The following is a 22,496-nucleotide window of genomic DNA, read 5'->3' as shown; positions in this document are numbered from 1 at the left end:
CGGCCCGGTGGGGAACAATTTCATCAACACGACCATCCAGCTTGTTGCATTTCCATAATGCACCCCTCTCACTCTGCTAACTGGACAAAATCTCTTTTCCGCATCTTAGCGACGTCTAGTGGTCAACAAGCTCTACACAAGCAGAAGAGGTCACGACACACAAAGAGCCTCCGAGAGCCTTTTTGTAGGCCAACAGGGGAACCACTTTCAGGGCCTCCAGTGTCAAGACCATTCATCTAATCATACAACTGTAATCGTTTATATATATGGTTGACATGGAACTACATGCAGAGTTTGCTGCAAAATGACAACTTCTAGAGGCTGGATTTTTATCTTTTTAATAAAGAGTATTTACTAAGATAGACATGTCATCCTTTGTCATATACTACACTGCACGAGTATTTAAATACTGTATGATTTCCCTTCATCTGTTAACCGATAATTCAATAGTCTGGCATGCAGCAGCAAAATGATCTGATGTGCAAGACTAGAAAGAGGAAACTTAGAAGAGATGATCATCTCCATCCCCACACACAGTTGTAATCTATGGTGAAACCTGGCATTAAGTGTTTAGTTTCCCTGCAGCATTCCCACAGGAGAAGTTGAGCATTACACAGTGTACATTGAAAAATCAATAGGTTGTCTGTGTAATTCAGGACAGGTCCTCCAGATGATGCCCTTTACAACCGCTCTACTCCGATCAATATAAGGATCTTGAACAGAGGATCCCCCTTTATTACTGTTTTTTTGTTTCTTTTTTAAGAACAAAACAAAAAAAAAAAAAGCTTAATGATCTGTACTTTCCCTTTAATGTTCTTTTTGCACTTAAACACAAGACTCCCTCTCCTATTATAGCCATTTAAGAATTTCTCTGACCAATAAAGACGGGTTAACACAACAAAGCACCTCGCAGGCAGAGGACAAGAACAAGATCATAGATCACAACATTCCCATGGGAGGAAGAGCGATGGAAAAAGCTGCCCCCACCGGAACGCCTCCGGAGCAGATGGTATAAACAGGACGCTGGCACACAGCTCGTTTTATATACAGACAGTTTACTGAATGAACGGTATCAGGAGTAGATGGTAAAGGCAGTCAACGTCCGGAGAAACCACAACCCGGAGCTACAGGCTGGACAATGCCCATGATTACACACTACTGCCCTCCAAATGTTTTATGGGCTCCTCAGCAGGTTCTGTGGAGGTCTGAGGGGTTTGATACAAGTCACTATGATCATTGGTTTCCCAGTCAATCAATTCTGCGCCATGAAACCACAAGCCGATCTCCTTCTCTGCCACCTCCACGGAGTCACTGGCATGGATGATGTTCCTGTGGAATAGAAGAAGTTCACAGCTTATAGTTTTCCATTAGATCTGTCCTTGGGAAAGCTGGGTGACAACCAATATGGCTGCCACTGAAGCTCCCCAACAGGTCTTGCCCCCCAGTTTTTCCAGACTCTGAAATAGATAATCAGTCTTATTTTGTAGTGACATAGTACCAACATGCCACGCCGCCAGAACATGCCGAGTGCTGTACTCCGCAATCTCAGATTCCTGGAGTGTCAGTTCCTAGTCTTTAGCTAATCGCACATGAATATATTATCTATGTGGCTGTAATACTCACAAGTGTCCCAGCTTGACCTCACAGATCCCCATGATGCTGTGAGTTCGAGTCTGCAGACCCACTGTGTGGGCAAGACTCGTCCAGATTACAGAAGTAATAACCGTATATACTCGAGTAGAAGCAAAGTTTTTCAGCACTTTGTGCTAAAAAAGCCCGCCTTGGTTTAGACCCGAGTGAGGTAAAAAAAACGAAAAAAAAAAACCAGACCACAATACTCACTCCTATACGGCGTCTGTGTCCCCGACGGATGGTCTCCCCGGCGGTGCGGCAAGCTGCTTGAGAATTCTCCCCGCTGTCATCTCCTTGCTCAGCTTTGAATTTCCCCGCTGTCAGCGTTGTGGAAGTAAGCGCTGCGATTGGATCTTGATCATTCACAGCCAGTGAATGACATCACTGAATGGCTGTGATTGGTTTATCAAGCGCCGGGGACACATACTCGGGTCAGCTAATACTCGAGTATATACGGTAATATGCTTGTGTGCAAGCCCAAGTTTAGATGTATGGCCCTTGCATCTAATTCTTTACATATGACCAAGTATTCACCTGCTGATATGGACGGTAAAGTCTCCTCGCACAGTACCAGGCTTGGCCTGAGAAGAGTCCGTTTCCCCAACCATCAGACGGGAAGATCTGACTACGTTGTGCCCCTCCCAAACCTGGAGAAAGAAGATCACAGGGTACTTCAGGGTTACATCAAGATTTACTGCATTAAGACAGTCCAGATATTTGTTCAGTATTCCAATGTATCAGTCAAATGACTGGTACATCTGTAGCCGCTCATCATTGGGGTCATTCCTAAATTAGGAATTGCATAGACAGCAGGAGGCCGGAGGCATTAGGCCTTAGGCAAGTAGTATCTTTTCTACGATCAGATCTGTGAGGGCAGATGAAACTAACTTTAAAAAAAAAAACCAAAAAAAAAAAAAACTTACATGATCCCCATTATTTAACTGATAACGGTGATCATGTAACCAGGGACCATACACTACAGCCCCAGTGGGTGACCTCTGCAAGATGTCCAATGCCTCTGGTAGCCAATGGCAGGGAGCGGTTACACTCCCCAACCCTGAAACTTTATTCTACAGGGTCAACGTGCTTTCACAGGTCAGACACCTATGACATGAAAACAAGTTTGGGGTGTCACTAGGGGTTAAGGCATAGGGAAGGTTATCTTGGGTCCTCTGATGCCTGTGAATGGATGCCACTACAAATTGCTGTAGTTCTGAAGGCCTAGGGAGGGCCAAAGCTCTACTAGATGGGGGTCTTTATTAAAGTCAATTGTGTGTATATACAACCCAAGACATTTTTTTGTCTTGATGCGATTTTGATAACCATGCCGAAAAAGCAACACTTGTATCTAGATTTGCGGCTTCCACCTGAGACTGGACAATCGTACCTGCGTGTGTACTTACCATGGCTACCACAGGTCCAGACGCCATATAGCGTATAAGTGCAGGGTAGAAAGGCTTCCTCTGCAGGTCATGATAATGTTTCATCAGGATCCCCTCGGAGGCCTAAAGAGGAAACAATCAGAAGTGTCCAACCTACGGAGCTGCCACCAAGGTGTGGCATAAAGGACAAGTTTCACAAGACTCGCTGTGGCCAGCTACATTGGGCACAGTGGTTATACGTAATGCAGCTGTGACCATGTCACTATATAGGCCTGTGGATGAAAAAACAAAGTCCTGGTTCTTCCATGTTATGGCTTGGTATTAAGGGAAGAGTCACTTTTGCAGACACTTCTCTTGTACTGTATTTGGTAATTGCCTTTTAGCAATTGTCTGATATACAACTATAAGAGACCAGAATGACCGCAGCCACAATACTTCAATACCTTTTTATAAATTTTCCTGTGTTACTAGGAAGTATTTCTCAGTCATAGATCTCCTTTAGGCCCATGAACAGGACTTCATAGAACAATTGGCGCTTCCCAACGAAAGGATCCAAGTAGTCTGGACAGGATGCGTCACACCCCCAGGGTGAAGGAGGCCATGTGGAGCTGCGGTGCAGGCTTGTACGTGACCTCTGCAGACACTACTGCGGGCAGAGAGTCAAGTTTATCACTTGGCACTACTCATTGGGATGTGATATCTGATGTTTATCTGCAGTCCTATGTAAAACCAAAGAATTGGTCACAAAGACTAGTTATACACAAGATTAGTTATTTTTAGTCTGCTCAGTATTTCACCTGTTTATAGCAGCAGTTTGTACTTCACAGCTGCTCTTCCTGCTGTCAACAGACAGGAAGTTACTGTAGCGGGGCAGTGATAGGGTGGATTGTAGTCCCAACATCAGAACTGCCAACCTCCAGCTCCCTTTTACTTTCATAAGCTGGATCGGACCCTTCCTCCTCAATAGGCCAAATGGAGACATCTATAGGACCGTGGGCTAAAAACACTACACCGTGCTGCTGCGGGGATAAACTCCTTCACTTATGAACTCAAACATTTTATGCTCCCACCCCCTCTTAAAGACACAATTCACTGAACAAGGCTCTTTAACACCTTAAGGACCAGATATTTTAGGGATTTTACCCAATTGGTGGTTTTACTGTCTGATTTATTTTCTTCAGCTACCAAAATTACTTGTTGCGTTTTTTTTTCCTGTGACATTGGATATTCAAGAAAAAAATAGCCCTTTTTTTTTTTTAAAACTGATTTTTCAGCTATTTTTTATAGTTTTATTGGGGGTTAAAGCAAATTTTTTTTTTTACATTTAGAGTTTTCCCCATAACGCTTCCCAAAAAAAAACCAAAAACAAAAAACCACCTTCTGGGGTTCATTCACATTGCCAGGTTTGAGGAAAAAAAAAAAAAAGGTGCAAAACCACACCTTTCTACTGTAGCTGGGGCATCCATAAGAGCTCCATTTACAGGGAAAAACATCCCCTGTAGAGATGATCTACGTCTGCCAGGACCCTGCAAGCTTTGCTCTGACAGGGGCACCTGGGGGAAGGGGGGTCACGTGACTGCTGGGCCGAATAGAGGAAGTAACACTTGTGCGTTTTCTCTTTAGTACATAGCGGTCATTGAGCCCTATGTAGACTGGAAAGGGTCTACAGCCGAGCACCTGACGACCTCCTGCTTGATTGCAGGAACAGAAGCTTTAACCCTGCGCCGTACGTTTGCCATCGGCTGGGATTAAAGCCCAGGACCAAATGCCGTAAATGTACTGCCATTGATCCTTTATGGGTCAAGATAAATATGGTACAACATAATGTGAACCCACTCCCTCTTCCAAACCATAGTAACCAAGTTTTGTAGATTAGTGAGAACTGCCTTGTCACAATGACAGACATGGATCGGTACCTGCAGCATTTTTATTCCCACCAGCTTGAAGCCACGTTGTTCAAACCGCTTGACGATCTCTCCCACCAGCCGCCGCTGCACCCCATCCGGCTTCACTGCAATCAGCGTTCTTTCACGGATCTCAGGCGCCACTAAACATGAAGGAACACAAAGGCTAGATCATTATAAAATATACAGAACCAGAGGTCAAGTAGTCATGCCTCCTTTGTATACAGAGGGTATGTAAAGAGTTAATATAATGCAATGTGGATAAGAGGATGTATATACTTGTAGCTCCCACACTTCTCATAAAACATGCATCCTTATTAGAATATATCCATAGAGGTAAAAACACTCACGGGAGCCAACAGGGAGCAACGCATTTTGGCAAAAAACTAAGCCTTAATCATAGCATATAGCCTGTACAAGAAGCAGATAAAGGTAACAGGATATGACATAACAGAGAATGAAACATTAGTATATAGACATCAGATCTAGGCTTCCCCCACACAGCAGGGCTGGATTCCCCATGCGGAATCCAGCTCTGGCAGCATCGGTGTTCAGTGTCCGCGCTTACCTGCTCTGTCGCTGTCTTTTCTGTACTGCAGATGGATCTAGTGGTTTGCCATCGCTCATGCGCTGTACAGAATTTTTTCCCCCTCCTCCCCTCCAGTTTTTTCCTGCGAGGACGCAGAATCCGCGACCTGTCTATAATGCTCATTGTGGACGAGCTGCAGGTCCGCATGAAAATGGAGCATGCTGAGATTACCCTCCATTATCGGAAATCGCAATCGATTTCCGCTCGTGTGTAGGAAGCAGCGGATCTCCATAAGTAGTAACGGGTGTCGTTTGCTGCAGATTCGCGGTGCAGACGCTGACTGCGGATTCCGCAGCAAATATCTGCCCATGTGCAGGAGCCCTAAGGTTAAGACCACGTGGAAACCTGTATTTTAACCACATAATCCAACAAGACTCTTTTGAAAGCAGTTTTTTTAAACCAGTCTCCACCTCTCGCTGGGCGGGACACCCCATCAATGCCAGAAACTTTAAGATAGGATAGATCTCGGGTGGAATTACAAAACACATGTCTGGATGCTGCAGGAGCCATGGAACTGTGTATAAACCTCAGGAGCCATAACTGAAGTTCTTGTTTGAAGAGGATAAAAATCCAGATTGGATATTTTCGGTCTATTCATGGTTGTGGAAAAACATCCACAGGAGAAATGGGCTCATCTTGTAAATGGATGGGAGCCACAGGAGTTAGAGGGGGTTTCCAGGGAAATACTATTGATGGCCCATCATCAGGTTAGTTCATCAATAGCTGATGGGTCAGGGTCCCGAGCGGTGAACCCTGGCTGATCAGCTGAGCGGGTGCATGCGGTCAGCGCCGCAAATACAGAGGTTGGAGCAGAATCCTCCGCACAACCTCCATCTAGTGGCCAGTGCTTGTCACTGCAGACACGGCTTTCATTGAAATCAATGGGAGCCGTGCCTGCAGTGACAAGCACCAGCCACTACAAAGGTCAGCACAGAGGCTTCTGCTCCAAATACACAGAGGTCGGAGCAGAAGCCCCTGCGCCGACCTCCTTATAGTGGCTGGCGCTTATAACTGCAGGCACGGCTCCCATTGATTTCAGTGGGAGCCGTTCCTGCAGTTACAAGCACTGGCCACTAGATGGAAGTCGGTGCGGAGGCTTCTGCTACGACCTCTATTTGCAGCATGGATAGCATGCACCCGCTCAGCTGATCAGTCAGGTCCTGATCGGATGGGGTCTGTCGCTAGACTATTGACGACAGGTCATTAATAGTATTTCCCTGGAAAACCCCTTTAATTTTTCGGCTATTCCTTTGGAAAGGACGTTCGATGATCTGTCTTACATACTGTCTTTTATTTCCTCATTATTTATTCATTAGTAGGAGTGGTCATGCGTTTGTTAGATCACATCACGTTACCTTTAAACTAGTTGCTTCTTCTATAGGCCATGCGCTATGATAGGCTTTGTTTTTGTGGAAACACGTAGGTCCCTGTTCGCACACGTGAACGTTTCTAGCTTTCTATGGATATATTCTAATAAAGATTCACTATTTCATGAGAAGCGCTGGAGGTATATACATCGTTTTTCCACATGTAAAGGGTTAAGCCATGGTTTTACTGTATGGATACCAATCATACGAGAAGTTGGACTACTGTAGTCAAGATCTCAAGGAACGGCATTCAGGGGCCGAGTCTTAACAGAAAGCACATGGAGTGCGGCACAGCGCTATCAGATTCCAGGAATTTTACTGTAGGGCATAACATTTCAAAGGGTTTTTGATGGGTTAATAAGACTGTGTGCACCATAACCGTCCTGCTGCGGAATCCTTTTCAACCTTTTACAGTCTGGTTTTCATACTCTAATAAAGGCAGTTTTGTAGAATGTGAAGTGTCTAACGATCTTCTGATGACCAAATTAATGACTCTACCCTCTATGGATTCTTCTTGATTTCAGCAGCATTCTACCCCATAGATCACCATAACTTCTTGACAACACACCGATATTGTACGGCTATATTTAAAGGTACAGGCACATAAACTGAAAAACAAAAAAAACAAAAAACAAAAAAAACTGTACTTGAAATTCTCAGGTGCAACTCAGATCAGATGGCACATAAAATGTGCTATTCTTGTCTGAAAAATCAGAGGAGAATAGGACTATTCAGCAGAGTAAAAAGCCTGTGGGCATACACTCATTCAAATGGGTGACATTTCCGTCCGACTTCTGGGTCCAAAAAAGGAAGAAAAAAAAAAAAAAAAAAGTCAATGTGCATGTACCCATACTCCAATCTTTCCTTCGCCCTATACAATCAGTTGCAAGTTCAAGCCACCTGCACCTCAGAACATCTCCAGAAGCCACATTTTTTGGCCGTTTCAACAATAAGACTTAGGCTGGGTTCACACAGGGCCGATTTGCTGCGGTTTTTCCGCAGAAGAACTGCTTCTGTGGCAAAACCGCTTTAAAGGTTAATTTGGGCGGGCGGATTTTGCTGCGGATTTTCGTGCGGAAAAATCCGCAAGCGGTTTTTTCACTTTTTGCCGCGGTTTTGGCTGCGGCCATAGAGGTCTATGGACAAAAAAAGCGCTGCGGAAAAGACCGTAGAATGAACATGCTGCATCTTTTAAAACCGCGCCGCAGTTGCATTTCCACACTGCGGCTGTGCGGAAAAAATCCATCCTGTGAGAACAGCTTTTTGGCAAATCTCATTTGTGCTGCATTGCACTGCAAACGCAGCGGTTATGCCACAGTGCGGCTATGCAACGGCAATCCGCCCTGTGTGACCCCAGACTTGTTGCCCTGATCCATTCTCCTCTTAATGACTAACTCACTGCTGATAAACTCTTCCCCTCATTAAACTCTCCCTTGTCCAATCTATCCTGAATGCAGCAGCCAGCATCATCTTTCTATACTGCACCCGCTGCCCATCCACTACGGGCCAGTCACTGCCCCCGCTGCCCATCCACTACGGGCCAGTCACTGCCCCCGCTGCCCATCCACTACGGGCCAGTCACTGCCCCCGCTGCCCATCCACTACGGGCCAGTCACTGCCCCCGCTGCCCATCCACTACGGGCCAGTCACTGCCCATCCACTACGGGCCAGTCACTGCCCATCCACTACGGGCCAGTCACTGCCCATCCACTACGGGCCAGTCACTGCCCATCCACTACGGGCCAGTCACTGCACCCGCTGCCCATCCACTACGGGCCAGTCACTGCACCCGCTGCCCATCCACTACGGGCCAGTCACTGCACCCGCTGCCCATCCACTACATAATACAACTTGTATTACTCTTATCTATAAAGCTCTCCACAGTGCGGAACCTCCCTACATCTCCTCTCACCTCTATCACACTACTTGTGTTTGGTATTATTGTATCTTGACGCCACCAGGAAGTCCTGGTGGAGCCAAGATAGACGAGGGGGGTGGGGGAGAATGACGCCCCCTGATGTTGATAGGCTGATGAGCTGCCCCCTCCCGCCCCCTTCCATGTGTTTCAGAGCACCATTGGCACCAGGGAGGACACCGTGGCGACACGCAGACACTGGACGAACAGCATAGAAGAACGGCAGCGTTGCGGGACACTCCAGTACATGCATCCCCCACTGACTGGCTGACTGCAGGGACGCAACAGCCCAGGGTGAGTGTGATTGGCAGCCAGTGCCGACACCAGGGAGGGCACCGTGCCAGGGCAGGGTGACAGGTGGGTATGCAGGCCCCAGGGGACAGGTGGCTAGCTTTGGTAATTGCGGTGCAGCACAGCGCCGCCTAACACACAGGAAGCAAGGCCACTGTAGCTACTTCTAGGACCTTCTGCTATTGATCCCATCGGGAGCTAGAGGTGCGAGAGGGGCGTTCCTCCCGTCAAACCCCTAGCTTCCGGTGATGTCAAGATACACTAATACCCTTGTGTTCTCTGTTCTTCTAATCGGCTCAAGCCAAAATACTCCATAATTGGAACCTCCCACTCCCAAGACTCTTCCCAAGCTGCACTGGATCTCCGAATTGTGCTACCCTGGACAATCATGTTCATTCCCAACATCCACAGTATTAAAAAACATCTCTTTAGGGAGGCCTAAGTGAATGGAGGCTGAGCACTCAGGACATCTCTTCCAGCCGCCTGCCTCTGTACCCTACAAACACAGTCACTTCTAGATGAACGAATGTCTGTATACAAGGGTCAATAGTGCTTTCTAAACAGCTATTGCTTCTGTGTGAAAGCACAGAGATAATTGGTCAGATGGCTGTCAGGCGCTTATGCGCTCAATAGTCCTGTGTAGAGGTACCTTAAAATCCGAGACTCCGACAAGTGAGCGCTTTCTCACTCAGTACCCTGGGGTACGCCATAGAGGTTCAGGGTTTGTATCGAAGGAGATCAAGGGTCGATCCTGCTCCATACAATGCAGATGCCAGCTGTTTCTTAAAACTGACACTCGCCAGCAACAGCTGCGATCAGCAGTCACGCTAATTGCAGCTGTTAATCCATTAAATACCACCGCCAATTCTGATGGGGCATTTAAATGCCACAATCTGAACTTGTGGGCGCCGTTTGGTTGCCCTGGCAGCCAGGGGCCTTCTAAAAGTCGCCAGGGCTGCCAATGTAGATTGCCTATTAAGCCATGCCTGTTGCATGATGTGATATACTGCAGTCTGACAGGCAGTCTAATATAATACTATGGTATTACATCATACTGCTCATACGAGTACATGTCTCCTATGGGGGCTAAAAGAAAAACAAAACAGCATCAAAAGTGCAGTTTTTTTGGTCACTCACTCAGTCTCCGAAAAAATAAATAAATAAGAAGCAGTCAAAAAGACATATGCACTCCAAAATGCCCCCCGCCCCCCCCCTCCCCTAAAAAAAAAAAAAAAAAAACAAAAAAAAAAAAAAAAACCCCACAGACTATGTAGATGAAAAAAAAAAAAGTTATGGCTGTCAGAAGAGAACAGTAGAAGGACTTAAAGGGGTTGTCCTGCGGCAGCAAGTGGGTCTATACACTTCTGCATGGCCATAATAATGCACTTTGTAATGTACATTGTGCATTAATTATGAGCCATACAGAAGTTATAAAAAGTTTTTCACTTACCTGCTCCGCTGCTGGCGTCCTCGTCTCCATGGTTGCCGTCTAATTTTCGCCGTCTAAAATGGCCTAATGGCCAAATTAGACGCGCTTGCGCAGTCCAGGTCTTCTCCTGTTCTCTATGGGGCTCCGTGTAGCTCCGCCCCGTCACGTGCCGATTCCAGCCAATCAGGAGGCTGGAATCGGCAATGGACCGCACAGAAGAGCTGTAGAGTTGTAGTTTCTCCCACTGTTTTCAATGGGAGACTTCGCATGGCATAGTGTGCGCCCACCATGTGGTGTGATGCTGCTGCCAGCCACATTGAAAACCATGGCCGCTGCAAGCACGCAGAAGATAGAACATCCTGCGATTTATTTCCTGCATCGCAGTGCCATGCAGGAGAACATCAGCCGTGTGTATGATCCCATTCAAAAGAACGAGGTTCATATTTGTGCAGCTGCCAATTGTGACACCCGTGTGAAGACAGAATTGCTCCCCCCCCCCCCTTTCACATTTCACTCTGCTTAGAATTTTTAAAAAGTTTTTCAATGCATTACATAGTAAAAAAAAAAAAAAAAAAAAAAAAAAAAAAAGGGAGGAAAAACGAAAATGTGGTGGGGGTGAAGTGCTGCGTCCTTAGGGGGTTAAGCAATTTCCTGCAAGAGTAGACAACACAGCTTTACAAAACTAAGGGTTCCCACACACTTCTGTTCTTTTAACGCTGTGATAATCGCTGCGTCTCCCCCCCCCCCACTCAATTGTCAATGGAACCTTCTAATTTTAAAAACGTATCACAAAAAAAGAAAAAAAAAGAAAAATTTGTGATGCGTTTTTAACATTTGAAAGTCCCATTGACATTTGTGTTAAAAAAAAAAACGCAGCGATATCGCAGAATTAAGAGAACACAAGTAGCAAGGCACCCTTAGATATCCTTTTAGTTAAATATCGCAGCTTTGTGAAGTTTTCTCCTGCTCCACATGACAATGAATGACTCCAGTCCTCGCTGCCAGGGGCTGCGGCGTCCCCCTTCCTTTCTGGGAGGCTCTTGCAGACACCGGAAAAAGGTCAATGAGGAGGGATGTGTGTTCACTTATGTATGGGGGGGAGGGAGGAGAAAGTACAGAAAGATGAGCTTCAGAAGTGGACAGAGGAAACCCTGCAGATCCCAGCCCCCTCAATAACTGTGCCAACTGCTATACTGGATGCCTCTGCCCTATGGACCAGCTACACATAACCAAAGGGACCATAAACAGATCTAAACCATATCCCATAAATCAGTATGGTTAAAAATTCCTGTCCCCCCAATCCCAATTTTATAAGTTAGACCATATTAAGAAAGTTGTCACCCAGCTTTGCAAGGATCCTGAATGGCCATTCTGCATAATCATAAACAGATACATCCAACTGTATCACTTCATAACTAATGCCCTTAAGGGCACTCTTACATTTGCAGATATTTGCAAACTTACCGCTCAGGGCTAAGGGAAAGCTGAGTGACAACACACATTGCTACAGAGGACTCCTATCAGCCATCACCCAACTTTCCCAGAAACCAAAATCTAAAGTGTGAAACCCTGTGTAATTGTGCAGGAAAAAAAAAAAAAAAACATCTGGAACCTGCTGATTTCAAGAACAGGAGTCCCATGTCCCCATACTGCAAGGTTACTGCACCCCCTACAGTGAGGAAGAGAAGGGAGCACCGGTCACACCAGTACTACTATTCCGTCATTCCCATGTTAATGAGTAGTGAGTGCACATACTTGGCCAAAGCTTCATTCAGAGTGATGCGACTGTAAGGGGAGAGGCATACGAGAGTCAAGTACATAAGCTTATGCGGCCAACAGTCGTGTCGTGTAAAGAAACCTTGAAATTGAAGGGCTAGCAACTACTCAGTGACCGAAACTGCCCTGTTAGGAGCCAACGTGTACACGGACCAACAGTGGCTCATAATCAACCCCCTGCTCAATGCAGGATCACTGAATCATCCCAGACAGATGTCAGTCCAGCCTTTGTTTGAACACTTCCATTGAAGGAGAACTCACCACCTCCCGTGGCAACCTGTTCCACTCATTCATCCCCCCTCACCATCTTATATCTAATCTGTCTCCCTTTTAGTTTCATTCCATTGCTTCTAGTCTTGCCTTGTACAAATGAGAATAGGGCTGATCCCTCTGCACTGTGACAGCCCTTCAGATATTTGTAGACAGCTATTAAAGGGGTTGTCCCGCAAAAGCAAGTGGGGTTCAGCACTTCTGTATGGCCATATTAATGCACTTTGTAATGTACATTGTGCATTAATTATGAGCCATACAGAAGTTATTCACTTACCTGTTCCGTTGCTAGCGTCCTCGTCTCCATGGTTCTGTCTAATTTCAGCATCTAATCTCCCGATTAGACGCGCTTGCGCAGTCCGGTCTTCTCCCTTCTGAATGGGGCCGCTCGTGCTGGAGAGCTGCTCCTCGTAGCTCCGCCCCGTCACGTGTGCCGATTCCAGACAATCAGGAGGCTGGAATCGGCAATGGAACGCACAGAGCCCACAGTGCACCATGGGAGAAGACCTGCGGTCCACCGTGGGTGAAGATCCCGGCGGCCATCTTCGCAGGGTAAGTAAGAAGTCACCAGAGCGCGGGGATTCGGGTAAGTACTATCCGGTTTTTTTTTTTTAAAGTCCTGCATCGGGTTTGTCTCACGCCGAACAGGGGGGGGGGGTCTATTGAAAAAAAAAAAAAAACGTTTCGGCGCGGGACAACCCCTTTAAGTCTCCTCTCAGCCTTCTTTTTTGCAAGCGAAATATTCCCAGATCCTTTAACCGTTCCTCATAGGACATGATTTGCAGACCGCTCACCATCTTGGTAACTCTTCTCTGAACTTGCTCCGGTTTGTCTATGTCTTTTTTAAAGTGGGGTGCCCAGAACTGGACGTAGTATTCCAAAGGAGGTAAGAGTAGAGGGGGAAAATGACCTCACGTGATCTAGACTCTGCTTCTCTTAATGCATCCCAGAATTGTGTTTGCCTTTTTGGCTGCTGCATCACATTGTTTACTCACGTTCAGTCTATGATCTATTAGTATACCCAAGTCTTTTTCACATGTGCTGCTGCTTAGCTCAATTCCTCCCATTCTGTATGTGCTTTTTCCATTTTTCTTGCCCAGATGTAGGACTTTGCATTTCTCCTTGTTAAACACCATTCTGTTAGTCGCCGCCCACTGTGCAAGCTTGTCTAGATCTTTTTGAATCCTCTTATCCAGTGTTTGCCATCCCGCCTCTATCGGCCTGTGTAAATACACAATCATTTATCTGTGAACAACAGACTGTTAAAGGCTGATTTAGACACAACGATAATCGCTCAAAAGATGTCGCTCAAGCGTCTTTCGAGCGATCATCATTGTGTCATTTGCAGCGCAAGATGATCACTCAAGATGAGCGATCATCTTGCGGTGCCAGCAGAGGCTGCAGAAGACAAGCGGGGTGTCCCCGCTTGTCTTCTGCATACAGCTGTTACCCGGCTCCAGCGGCCAGCTGTTATACAGCCAAGCGCTTGGAGCGGAGGATGAAGAACACAAACAGGGACACCACTTGTCTTCTGCTTCCAGATGTTTTCTGCACGGAGAGCCCAGCTGTTATACAGCCGAGCGCTCCGTGCCAGCTATGGAGAAGAGAGCTGGACCGCTCTGTTCTTCATACTCAACCTGTTATCATGGAGCGGGATACAGCTGAAACAATAGTATCAGCTGTATCCCGCTGTGAATCCCTGATAAGACTCATCGTTGTCTTTCAGCAGGCTGAAAGACAAAGATGAGCGACGCCTTAACGAAAACTGTATGATGTAAGTGCAGTTACACACAATTATCACTCAAGACGGCTTTTGAGCGATAATCGTTGTGTCTAAATGGGCCCTTACTGTGAATGAAGGATAGCTGGTGATAAAAGTCTAATCCGTAAGGTTGGCTTCCAACGGCTGCATTCCTATTGCAGAATACACGAATGGCTTCCGCAGCAAGTCGCATGCATTGAAAGGCATGTACTTTTGGGTTTTCGCTCACACTTGCAGATAAGATACAAGTTGCATATTCTGTGAGGAGAAAGGAAAAAAAAAAAAAAAAAAGCTCCATTATGCTGTAGACTCCACTATTGAAGTCAATGGAGACCGTCTGACCCGCAGCCCATACACAGACATTGTGTATGGGCCGCAGGTACACGCAATGCAGAAGCCACAGGTACTCAGGGACGCTGGCCGGCAACACAGACTGAATCCGCTGCAGGATCCCGCATGTGGAATCCAACGTGGTCATGTGAAGCCGGCCTAAGGGTCTCACTGCTGAGATCCCCACTGATTCCAAGAATGTGGGTCCCATGTCCCCCTCTTTCCATCAATATGGGAATGTGCCCCGTGTGAACCCAGCCTTAGACTGCCATTCACTTTCACTCATTTCAACCATAATCATTCTGTTTAAACGCACCTTACGTCAGGAGGGGATATCAGCCTTCTGCATGTAATCAATAACTTTGCCATACACTGACAGCAAGAAGAGATGTTGGGGGGGGAAAAAAAAACAAAAACAAAAAAAAACACCCTACTTTGATTTCTTCTACAGTTACATACTACTGGACATCCCGGCTCCGATGGGTTAATAATTTCAGTGGCTGCACAGCAGGTTTCATTCTACAAGCAATTTGTAGTTCATTCATAATTGGATTGAGAGTCTCTGCCCAATCAGCTGCTACTAATTACCAGTAATGAACAAGGAGCCTGGGGGCAGCTAATGAATGGCCTGCAGTGTGTATAATGTGGAGGACGGATGAGCTACTGTATACCGCACGGCCACCCCGTACCAGCAGAGTGGCAGCGAAGGATAAGGTCGCCTCCGGTATCCGCTAGGAGGAAAAAATGCAGAACAGACCATAGACGTGACTACAGTACCGGTAGCCGTGGTCAGCGGCAATATACCGAGAGTTTAATTGTAGCCGGAGGGCTTGTTGAAGAGCAGAGATACAATGTTGCACTACTCAGCATCCACACATTGTAGTCTGAGCTCGAATACACGGGACACAGCATGCAACTTCACTTCATCCCAGTAGAAGTCAATGGAACAGTCACATAACACTTCCAATGGTGCAGCCCAACAGGTTATAATCAGGCCCTAAAGGGGTTATCCAACAGTGCCCACTGGGATACGCCGGGGTTGCTCCGACCCGTGTAGTGGCCAGTGTTTGTAATTGCAAGCACAGCTCCCAATGATATCAATGAGACCCCAGCCTGACGGCATCATCTCTTTACTAGAGGGTAGCAAAGATCTGTGCAGGACCTTCTTCTAGGATTGGAAGCATGAGGTGGTGAAGAATTGGCGCAAGGCTCATTAAAGTCATGGAATGGGAAACAAACACCAGATCCTCCTGTAGTAGGTGGCAGAACGGACACCATAATGTGGGCTCATTTAACCCTTTCCAATCCATTGTCTGACGTCTGAAGACATTATGATTTAAGGCTGTACAGCTCCGATGTTGGCAGACATCCGTCAGGGTTCTCTTACTGTATATTGCCAGCCTCTCTGCTGTCGGAGCCTATCCAATATGTCACCTCATGTAGTAGGCATATAGCGCTGTTGTATAATGGTAGAAAAAGAGTAAGCCCCATAGGAAAACCAGGATACAAATTGGATTTGAAAGGGTTAAAGGGGTTGTGGCAAGTTCTGTTATCTCCTATCCATATGAAAAGGGATAACTTTAGGATTATGGGGGTCTGACCAATGAGACCCCCCCCCCCATCAAACCTGAGAACGGGGGACCTGGTCAGTCCCCAAGTGAATGAAGTGGAGCGGAGGTCATGCCGCTGCTGCAGTCACTTCAATGACAGCGCCAGGGATTATAGAGCTCGAACGCTGTGGCAGTCTCCAGTGCCGTCGTTGAAGTGAATGGAGCAGCAGTGCGCCTGTGTAGCCTCCACTTCATTCACTTGGGGACCACCCAGATACCCATTCTTGGAAGCAGTGGGGGCCCAGTGGTCAGACCCCACCAATCAAAGTTATCACTTATCCTGTGGCTAGTAGATAACTTTATAACTTGGATCAATCCTTTAAGAGGTCCTCCGGATACCGGACAACATTGCTGCAATAGCTGGTGTGGGATCCAACGCTGCAGCCTCGCTGTCCTCCCAGTGATTGTTGTGGGCAATGACATTGGTGGGAGTCACCTGACTGCTGCAGCATCATTACCACCCGTTCTCCTGCCAGCAGCGCTCATGTCCGGGGTGCCAGGAGTTCAGAACAGACGCTGCAGCAGTCATGTGACCCCTGCCGATGTCATGGTTCGCAACGATCACTGGGAAGATGGCGAGGCTGCAGCACTGGATCCCTGCAGCAGAGGAGCGGTAAGGGCAGCTCTGTTATATGAAGACAGTTGGAGCCATCATAGCAATGTTGTCCGTTACCCGGAGGACCCTCGAAAGGGATTAGAAGTGATAATTTAATGATTGGTGGAGGTCCAGCCACTGGGACCCCCACTGATTCCAAGAATGAGGTTCTGCAACCAGACAACCCCTTTACGTTTTTGTGCCCCCCCCTCTTCCATTCGCACCACCATCCTTACCAATTATCGCTCCTGCGGTGCCATTCTCTAGTCCATGACCACAGTATATATGGTGGAGAGCACACGTCAAACCCATGACCTGCGGGGCAAAGCCAGCCCTCCGTCATTTTATGTGGCCGCCACAAGGTCCAGATGCAGAAGGGACGGGTCCCCACTGGAGGATGCTGCCAGCGCTTGGCAGAACCCCATCAGAGTGCAGAAAGCCCCACAGCCATGTTATGGGATAACATTTGGGGCTCATTCACATGGACGGATACAGGTTTGGTCTGTGAAATATGTCTGGGGGCCCCGTGTGGCGCAGAGTGCTAAGGCAGCAGTCCTAAGATCTCACTCACGACCGGAAGGTTTCAAATTCAATGCAAGTCAATGGGGATTAAGCGGTCCATATTACGGAACACAAATGCGCACATGTGAATGAGCCCTTTGAAGGCAACTATGATACTGATGTGGCCCTCAGGGGAAATTAATGTGGCCCCTGATGTAGAACAAGACACAACAGAGAGATTTAGTCCACAGAACGCACGAAACTACTTGAGAAAGTAAAAAAGTTGGCATGATGGCGAAAAATGAATTCTATATATATATATATATAATGGGGGGGGGGGGGGTGAAGTTATGAATATAGTTATATATGGGGGGGGGGGGGGGGGGGGGGAGAAAGAAGTAAAGTTGTGAAGAGTCCCCCGGTAAGCCCAGCAGCCGGTACCGCGCACTCACCGGAGCTGTAGGGCAGCCTCGGGGCCCCGGCAGGGTACACGGCTCTCCTCCCGCCCAGCAGCCTCCGGAGGATAAAGCTCATCGTGACCGGCGGCACGCAAACTCCTCAGCCGGCCGGTTACTTCTTTTTCAGCTGGTGGGCGTTGCTTAAAAGAGGATGTGCCCGCCCACAAGCCGGACCTGTACATTGGTGGCCACGCCTGCTACGCGGTACACTTATCAAACCACGCCTCTAACACCGCCCTAACCACGCCCCCTAACGAGCCAACACAAGGCGAGCTGATGAATGAAACTGTGCAGAATGGAGGGAAAAGGACACATGACATCAGCCGGGCTGGAGAGCTGCAGCCTGGACTTGTACAGCACACTAGAGATGGTTTATGGGGTCCACTGAGACCCTCAAAGTAGGGGTTCACCAGCGTGCCACTATAGTCGGACGCCACTGAAGTCTGCAGTTCATGGGATGACAATAAGTTGCGCAGTACTGTTAGTTGTGTCCTGACCACGTGCCGGAAAGAGCCGAGCGCTGTATCCATAGCGGTCATTGAGGTAAAGGGGGGCTACAGAAACAGCGAGTGCGCTGCGCTACCTTCTTTCTGTAGCCTCCATTCACTTCTACGGAGAGCTACGGAAACAATGCTCAGCGCTATCTGTAGGCTCCCGGCGTGTGGTCAGTAACCGCGGCAGTGGACTCCCATCACGGCTATGAAAAGCCAAGATGCGAATACCCCTTTAAGGGCTCAACAGTCGTCCTGTGTAAAATAGCCTTCAGCCATTTTCACACGGGCGTATGCATGTTTGTACGCGCATGAGCGAAGCATTTTTGCAATTGTTCTCAGTAAGAGAAACCAAGTAATCTTGTAGATGATACCTTTTAATGGCGAACAAACAGACATGATGTGATAGCGAGCTTTCCGATTTTTCAGGATTATATACGAGGGGCTGCTGATAAGTCTTTGGCTTTGTGTTCTTTTTTTGTTTCTATGGTAACGAATGTTACATCACATGAAAGCCTTATGTGTCTAATATATGTTTTCAAAATGTTGTGTTTGTAGCTTATGGCGACAGTGATCCTGGCATGTGGGAAAACAAAATGGCGGAGTCTAAGGCGATATTCACGCAAATGAGAGCAGAGGAGCGATAAAATCCTTGTTTCTGCAAGGAAAGTCCGCGAAGGATATTCATAGTGATATGTCGCAGACATCGGGGGAGCAATGCCCTTCATAGGCCGCCTGCACACGGGCGGAAATCCCGCCGCGGGATTTCCCCCCGGGATTTCCGCCACTGAAAGTTTGCATAGGAGTGCATTACAATATGCACTCCTATGCAGACGGCCGCGGTTTGGCCGCGCGAAATCTCGCGCGGCAAACAAACCGCGGCATGTCCTATTTTTGTGCAGGGCATGCACTCACCTGGCCGCCGGCTCCGGTCTGCGTGGCAGCCGGCACATGAAAGAGCCGGGGCCGCCAGGCGCGGGTGAGTACGCGCTCGTCCCTGCAGGCTCTCGGGTCCCGCGGCGAGAATTCTCGCTGCCGGATCCGACCCGCTCGTCTGCAGGCGGCCATATTCTACAGTTAAGAACTGGGTTAATTTAAAACGGGCCACTTCAGCACCAATGATGAGGAACATCCTGGACGACCGAGAGAGGTGGTTGTTCCGGACATCGTCGATGCTGTAGACAACCTCATACTGGAGAATCGGCCAATGTCAGCTAAAGGAATAGCAGACATCATGGGGATTTCTCGTGAACGTGTTTGTGTCATTATCCATGAACATTTGAACATGGAGAAGCGATCTGCAAAGTGGGTCCCCAAATGTTTGACCACAGATCAGAAAAGCATGCGAGTGAAAACTTCCCGGTCCATTTGTCAGCGTTTCCGGACTGATGAGAACTTCCTGGATCGACTGGTCACCATGGATGAGACCTGGGTTTATTTGCATGACCCTGAGACCAAGGAGCAGTCAAGAGTGGAGGCACAGTGGTTCTCCTCACCCAAAGAAGTTCAGCCACTAAGGTGATGGTGTCTGTGTTCTGGGATAAGGAAGGCGTGCTGGTAGTGGACTACCTTCAAAATGGTTCCACCATCAATGCAAGGTATTACACTGAACTTTTGGACCAATTGAAGGCAGTTCTGAAGGCCAAAAGGCGCGGCAAGCTGTCCAAAGGAATCTTGTTCCTGCAAGACAACGCCTCCGCTCACACTGCATAAGCGACCACGGCAAAACTGGTGGAGCTAGGCTTCCAGCTGGTTGACCACCCACCTTATTCACCAGCTCTAGCTCCCTCCGACTATCATCTGTTTCCAAACCTGAAGACACACCTCAAGGCTACCAAAACTCACACCATTTCTGATGCCATGGCTGCTACGGATGACTGGTTTGAGGCACAACCGAAATCCTTCTTTTTGCAAGGCTTACAGAACTTGGAATACCGATGTAAGAAGTGTGTTGGCATCAGTGGAGAGGATGTGGAAGAAATGTAAAGTTTCATCTTCCCATCTCGTTTCTTTCTGAGTAAAGCCAAACACTTATCAGCAGCTCTTCGTCAATACACACACGCAGTGTTTCCCTGAAAATAAAACACTATCCTATATTAATTTTTAAAAGAGGCACAGCGTCTTATTTTCGGGTGGGGGCTTATACTCGTCCCGGTGTCTCACGCTGCTGGTCTCCAGCGGCGATGCAGATGTCTGCAGTGTCCTCCACGCTTAGATATCCTCTTTCCGGTGATGGGGCTTTGAATACCCCGCCTCCAATAAAGCGAGCGCTGTGATTGGATCGAACACCAGCCAATCACAGCCGGCACTCGATGAGCCAATCATAGCCATTCAGTGATGTCATTCACTAGATTGCTGTGAAAGATGGAGGTCACCAGGCCAAAGTGTTATCTCTCCTATAGATTTCTCATGTTCTCTACTGATGCATGAATCCACTTGAGATGTTTATTCCTGTCTTGAGAGTCAAAGATGGTTACAAACTTGTACTCCCAAATTCTTCTATGAGGCTGAGATTTGAAGTTGCCATTTAATTTGGTAACCTTCATATCTTCTATGTCGTGTCCAAGATTAAAAAAGTGCTCGTCCGCAGGTAATTCTGTCCTCCCTTTAATTATGTGGCTATGAGATCTCATTCTTGATATAAAGCCCCCCAACAGGACATTTACTGCACATGATCAGGTACACATCATCAGACGTGGAACATGTGAATGTCCCCGGGATCTTCCAGGCCTGTTGTGTGTTGGGGATTTGCACACACCTCATTGACTTCTGTGGGGACCTTTGGTGCGCAAATGCATAGAAAAGTAGAGCATGCTGTGGATTTTTTTGCGCAAACTGAAATGCGCAGGAAAACTATGCGTATGTCAACAAACCCATTGAAACCAATAGGTTTTATTCTCTACTTATTGCATGCGCAAATATGTCCGTGTGACGCCGGCCTGATGGTCCACTTAGGCCTCATGTCCACTGGGTAAATGGAATTGCGGATTCCGCAGTGGATTTCCGCTGCGGAATCTGCAGCGGATTTTGCCCATACGGAATCATTGCCATCCGCAGGTCCATTAAATTGATTTTTGCACCCGCGGGTGGCATTTTAAAAGAATTGCGTTTTTCATGCGCGGGAGAAAAAACGCGGCATGCTCCATTCTGCTGCGGATTCCGCGCGGATCGGCAACATTGCTATCACATTGATAGCAATGTGTGCGGATATCTGCATGCAAAAAAATGCCATTTAAAGCAAATCCGCAGCAGATTCTGCGCGGATTGTATTTTTTGAGTGGACATGAGGCCTTAGGCCTGCCGATTTGTCGTTTGAACAAGCGAACAATGTCATCGTTTATACGGCCGATACATCATTGGCTCCTTCACATGAGAATGGTTCAGCCGGTCGCATTTGCCGTATACGTGTCTGAGAACGACTAAACGAGCGCCGTTGAAACCGAACGATTATCGAATGAGCCGACAATTTTCATGCCTGCAGAAAATGAACGACGTATGAAAAGTGAATGATTCATCATTCATCGGCTGCGTTTAGACCGGACGATTATCCTTCACTTTCGCTCGTGAAACAATAATCGTTCTGTGTAAAAGCGCCTTCAGAAACCATTTAATTACCCAGATATGATTCTACAGCAGATGGTCTTCAGGACCCCTAGCAAATAATTTCACACACTGAGCCTCGTGTCTATACATTAGATCCGTCTTTGCTGCCCATAGCAACCAATCACAGCGCAGCTTTCATTTCTTATACAGCTAAGGTAAAATGGAAGCCGCATTGTGATTGGTTGAACGGGCAGCATATTAACACATTCTGCCGCAGTTCTACAGCGCGGCCGATTCAGCCAATCAGCTGGCTGGAATCGGCACCACGTGACACAGCGGCGTGCCCGCGCATTGCCGTGCACGATGAGCTGTGCCCGCGCGTCACGTGGGCTGTGACGTCACCGGGCCTTGCATTTGCCCGCGGATTTTGAACACTATTGATCTACGGAGGAAGCAAGCTGATGGTTGGAGCCTTTTCCCCAATTTACAAGAGATGGGAGAGTAAGATTTGTGCTCTACGTGTGGTGAGTACCCACCTGAGATTTGTGCGCTGTGCGCTACGCTGTGCGCTACGTGTGGAGACGCGGTTACCTGAGATTTGTGCGCCGTGCGCTACGCTGTGCGCTACGTGTGGAGACGCGGTTACCTGAG

The 22,496-nt window shown here is 47.6% G+C and overlaps 1 protein-coding gene across 1 annotated transcript; it reads right to left on the bottom strand.

Annotated features, from left to right (window-relative positions):
- Nucleotides 1-1,035: 1,035 nt before the first annotated feature.
- Nucleotides 1,036-17,946, bottom strand: NME4 (NME/NM23 nucleoside diphosphate kinase 4). The gene is made up of 5 exons (XM_066576510.1): nucleotides 17,806-17,946; nucleotides 4,931-5,061; nucleotides 3,036-3,137; nucleotides 2,167-2,279; nucleotides 1,036-1,329 (listed from the first exon to the last, which is right to left on the bottom strand). Exons 1-5 carry the CDS (start codon nucleotides 17,885-17,887, stop codon nucleotides 1,149-1,151), a joined length of 609 nt encoding a protein of 202 aa, XP_066432607.1. The 5' UTR covers nucleotides 17,888-17,946; the 3' UTR covers nucleotides 1,036-1,148.
- Between the last annotated feature and the right edge of the window lie 4,550 nt (nucleotides 17,947-22,496).

This window comes from Eleutherodactylus coqui, chromosome 8 (genome assembly GCF_035609145.1).
Source record: "Eleutherodactylus coqui strain aEleCoq1 chromosome 8, aEleCoq1.hap1, whole genome shotgun sequence".
NCBI lineage: Eukaryota > Metazoa > Chordata > Amphibia > Anura > Eleutherodactylidae > Eleutherodactylus > Eleutherodactylus coqui.
The sequence above is the reverse complement of the archived record's forward strand: the minus strand, read 5'-3'. Positions and strand labels throughout refer to the sequence as shown.

Bases quoted from the DNA above. Each gene is read 5' to 3' on its own strand.
- NME4 (XM_066576510.1), bottom strand. From the start codon at position 17,887: ATGAGCTTTATCCTCCGGAGGCTGCTGGGCGGGAGGAGAGCCGTGTAC. The intron at 2,280-3,035 runs GTAAGTACACAC...TTCTTTCTCCAG, and splicing joins CTGGACCTGTGGTAGCCATG to GTTTGGGAGGGGCACAACGT. The intron at 1,330-2,166 runs GTGAATACTTGG...TCTATTCCACAG, and splicing joins TTTACCGTCCATATCAGCAG to GAACATCATCCATGCCAGTG.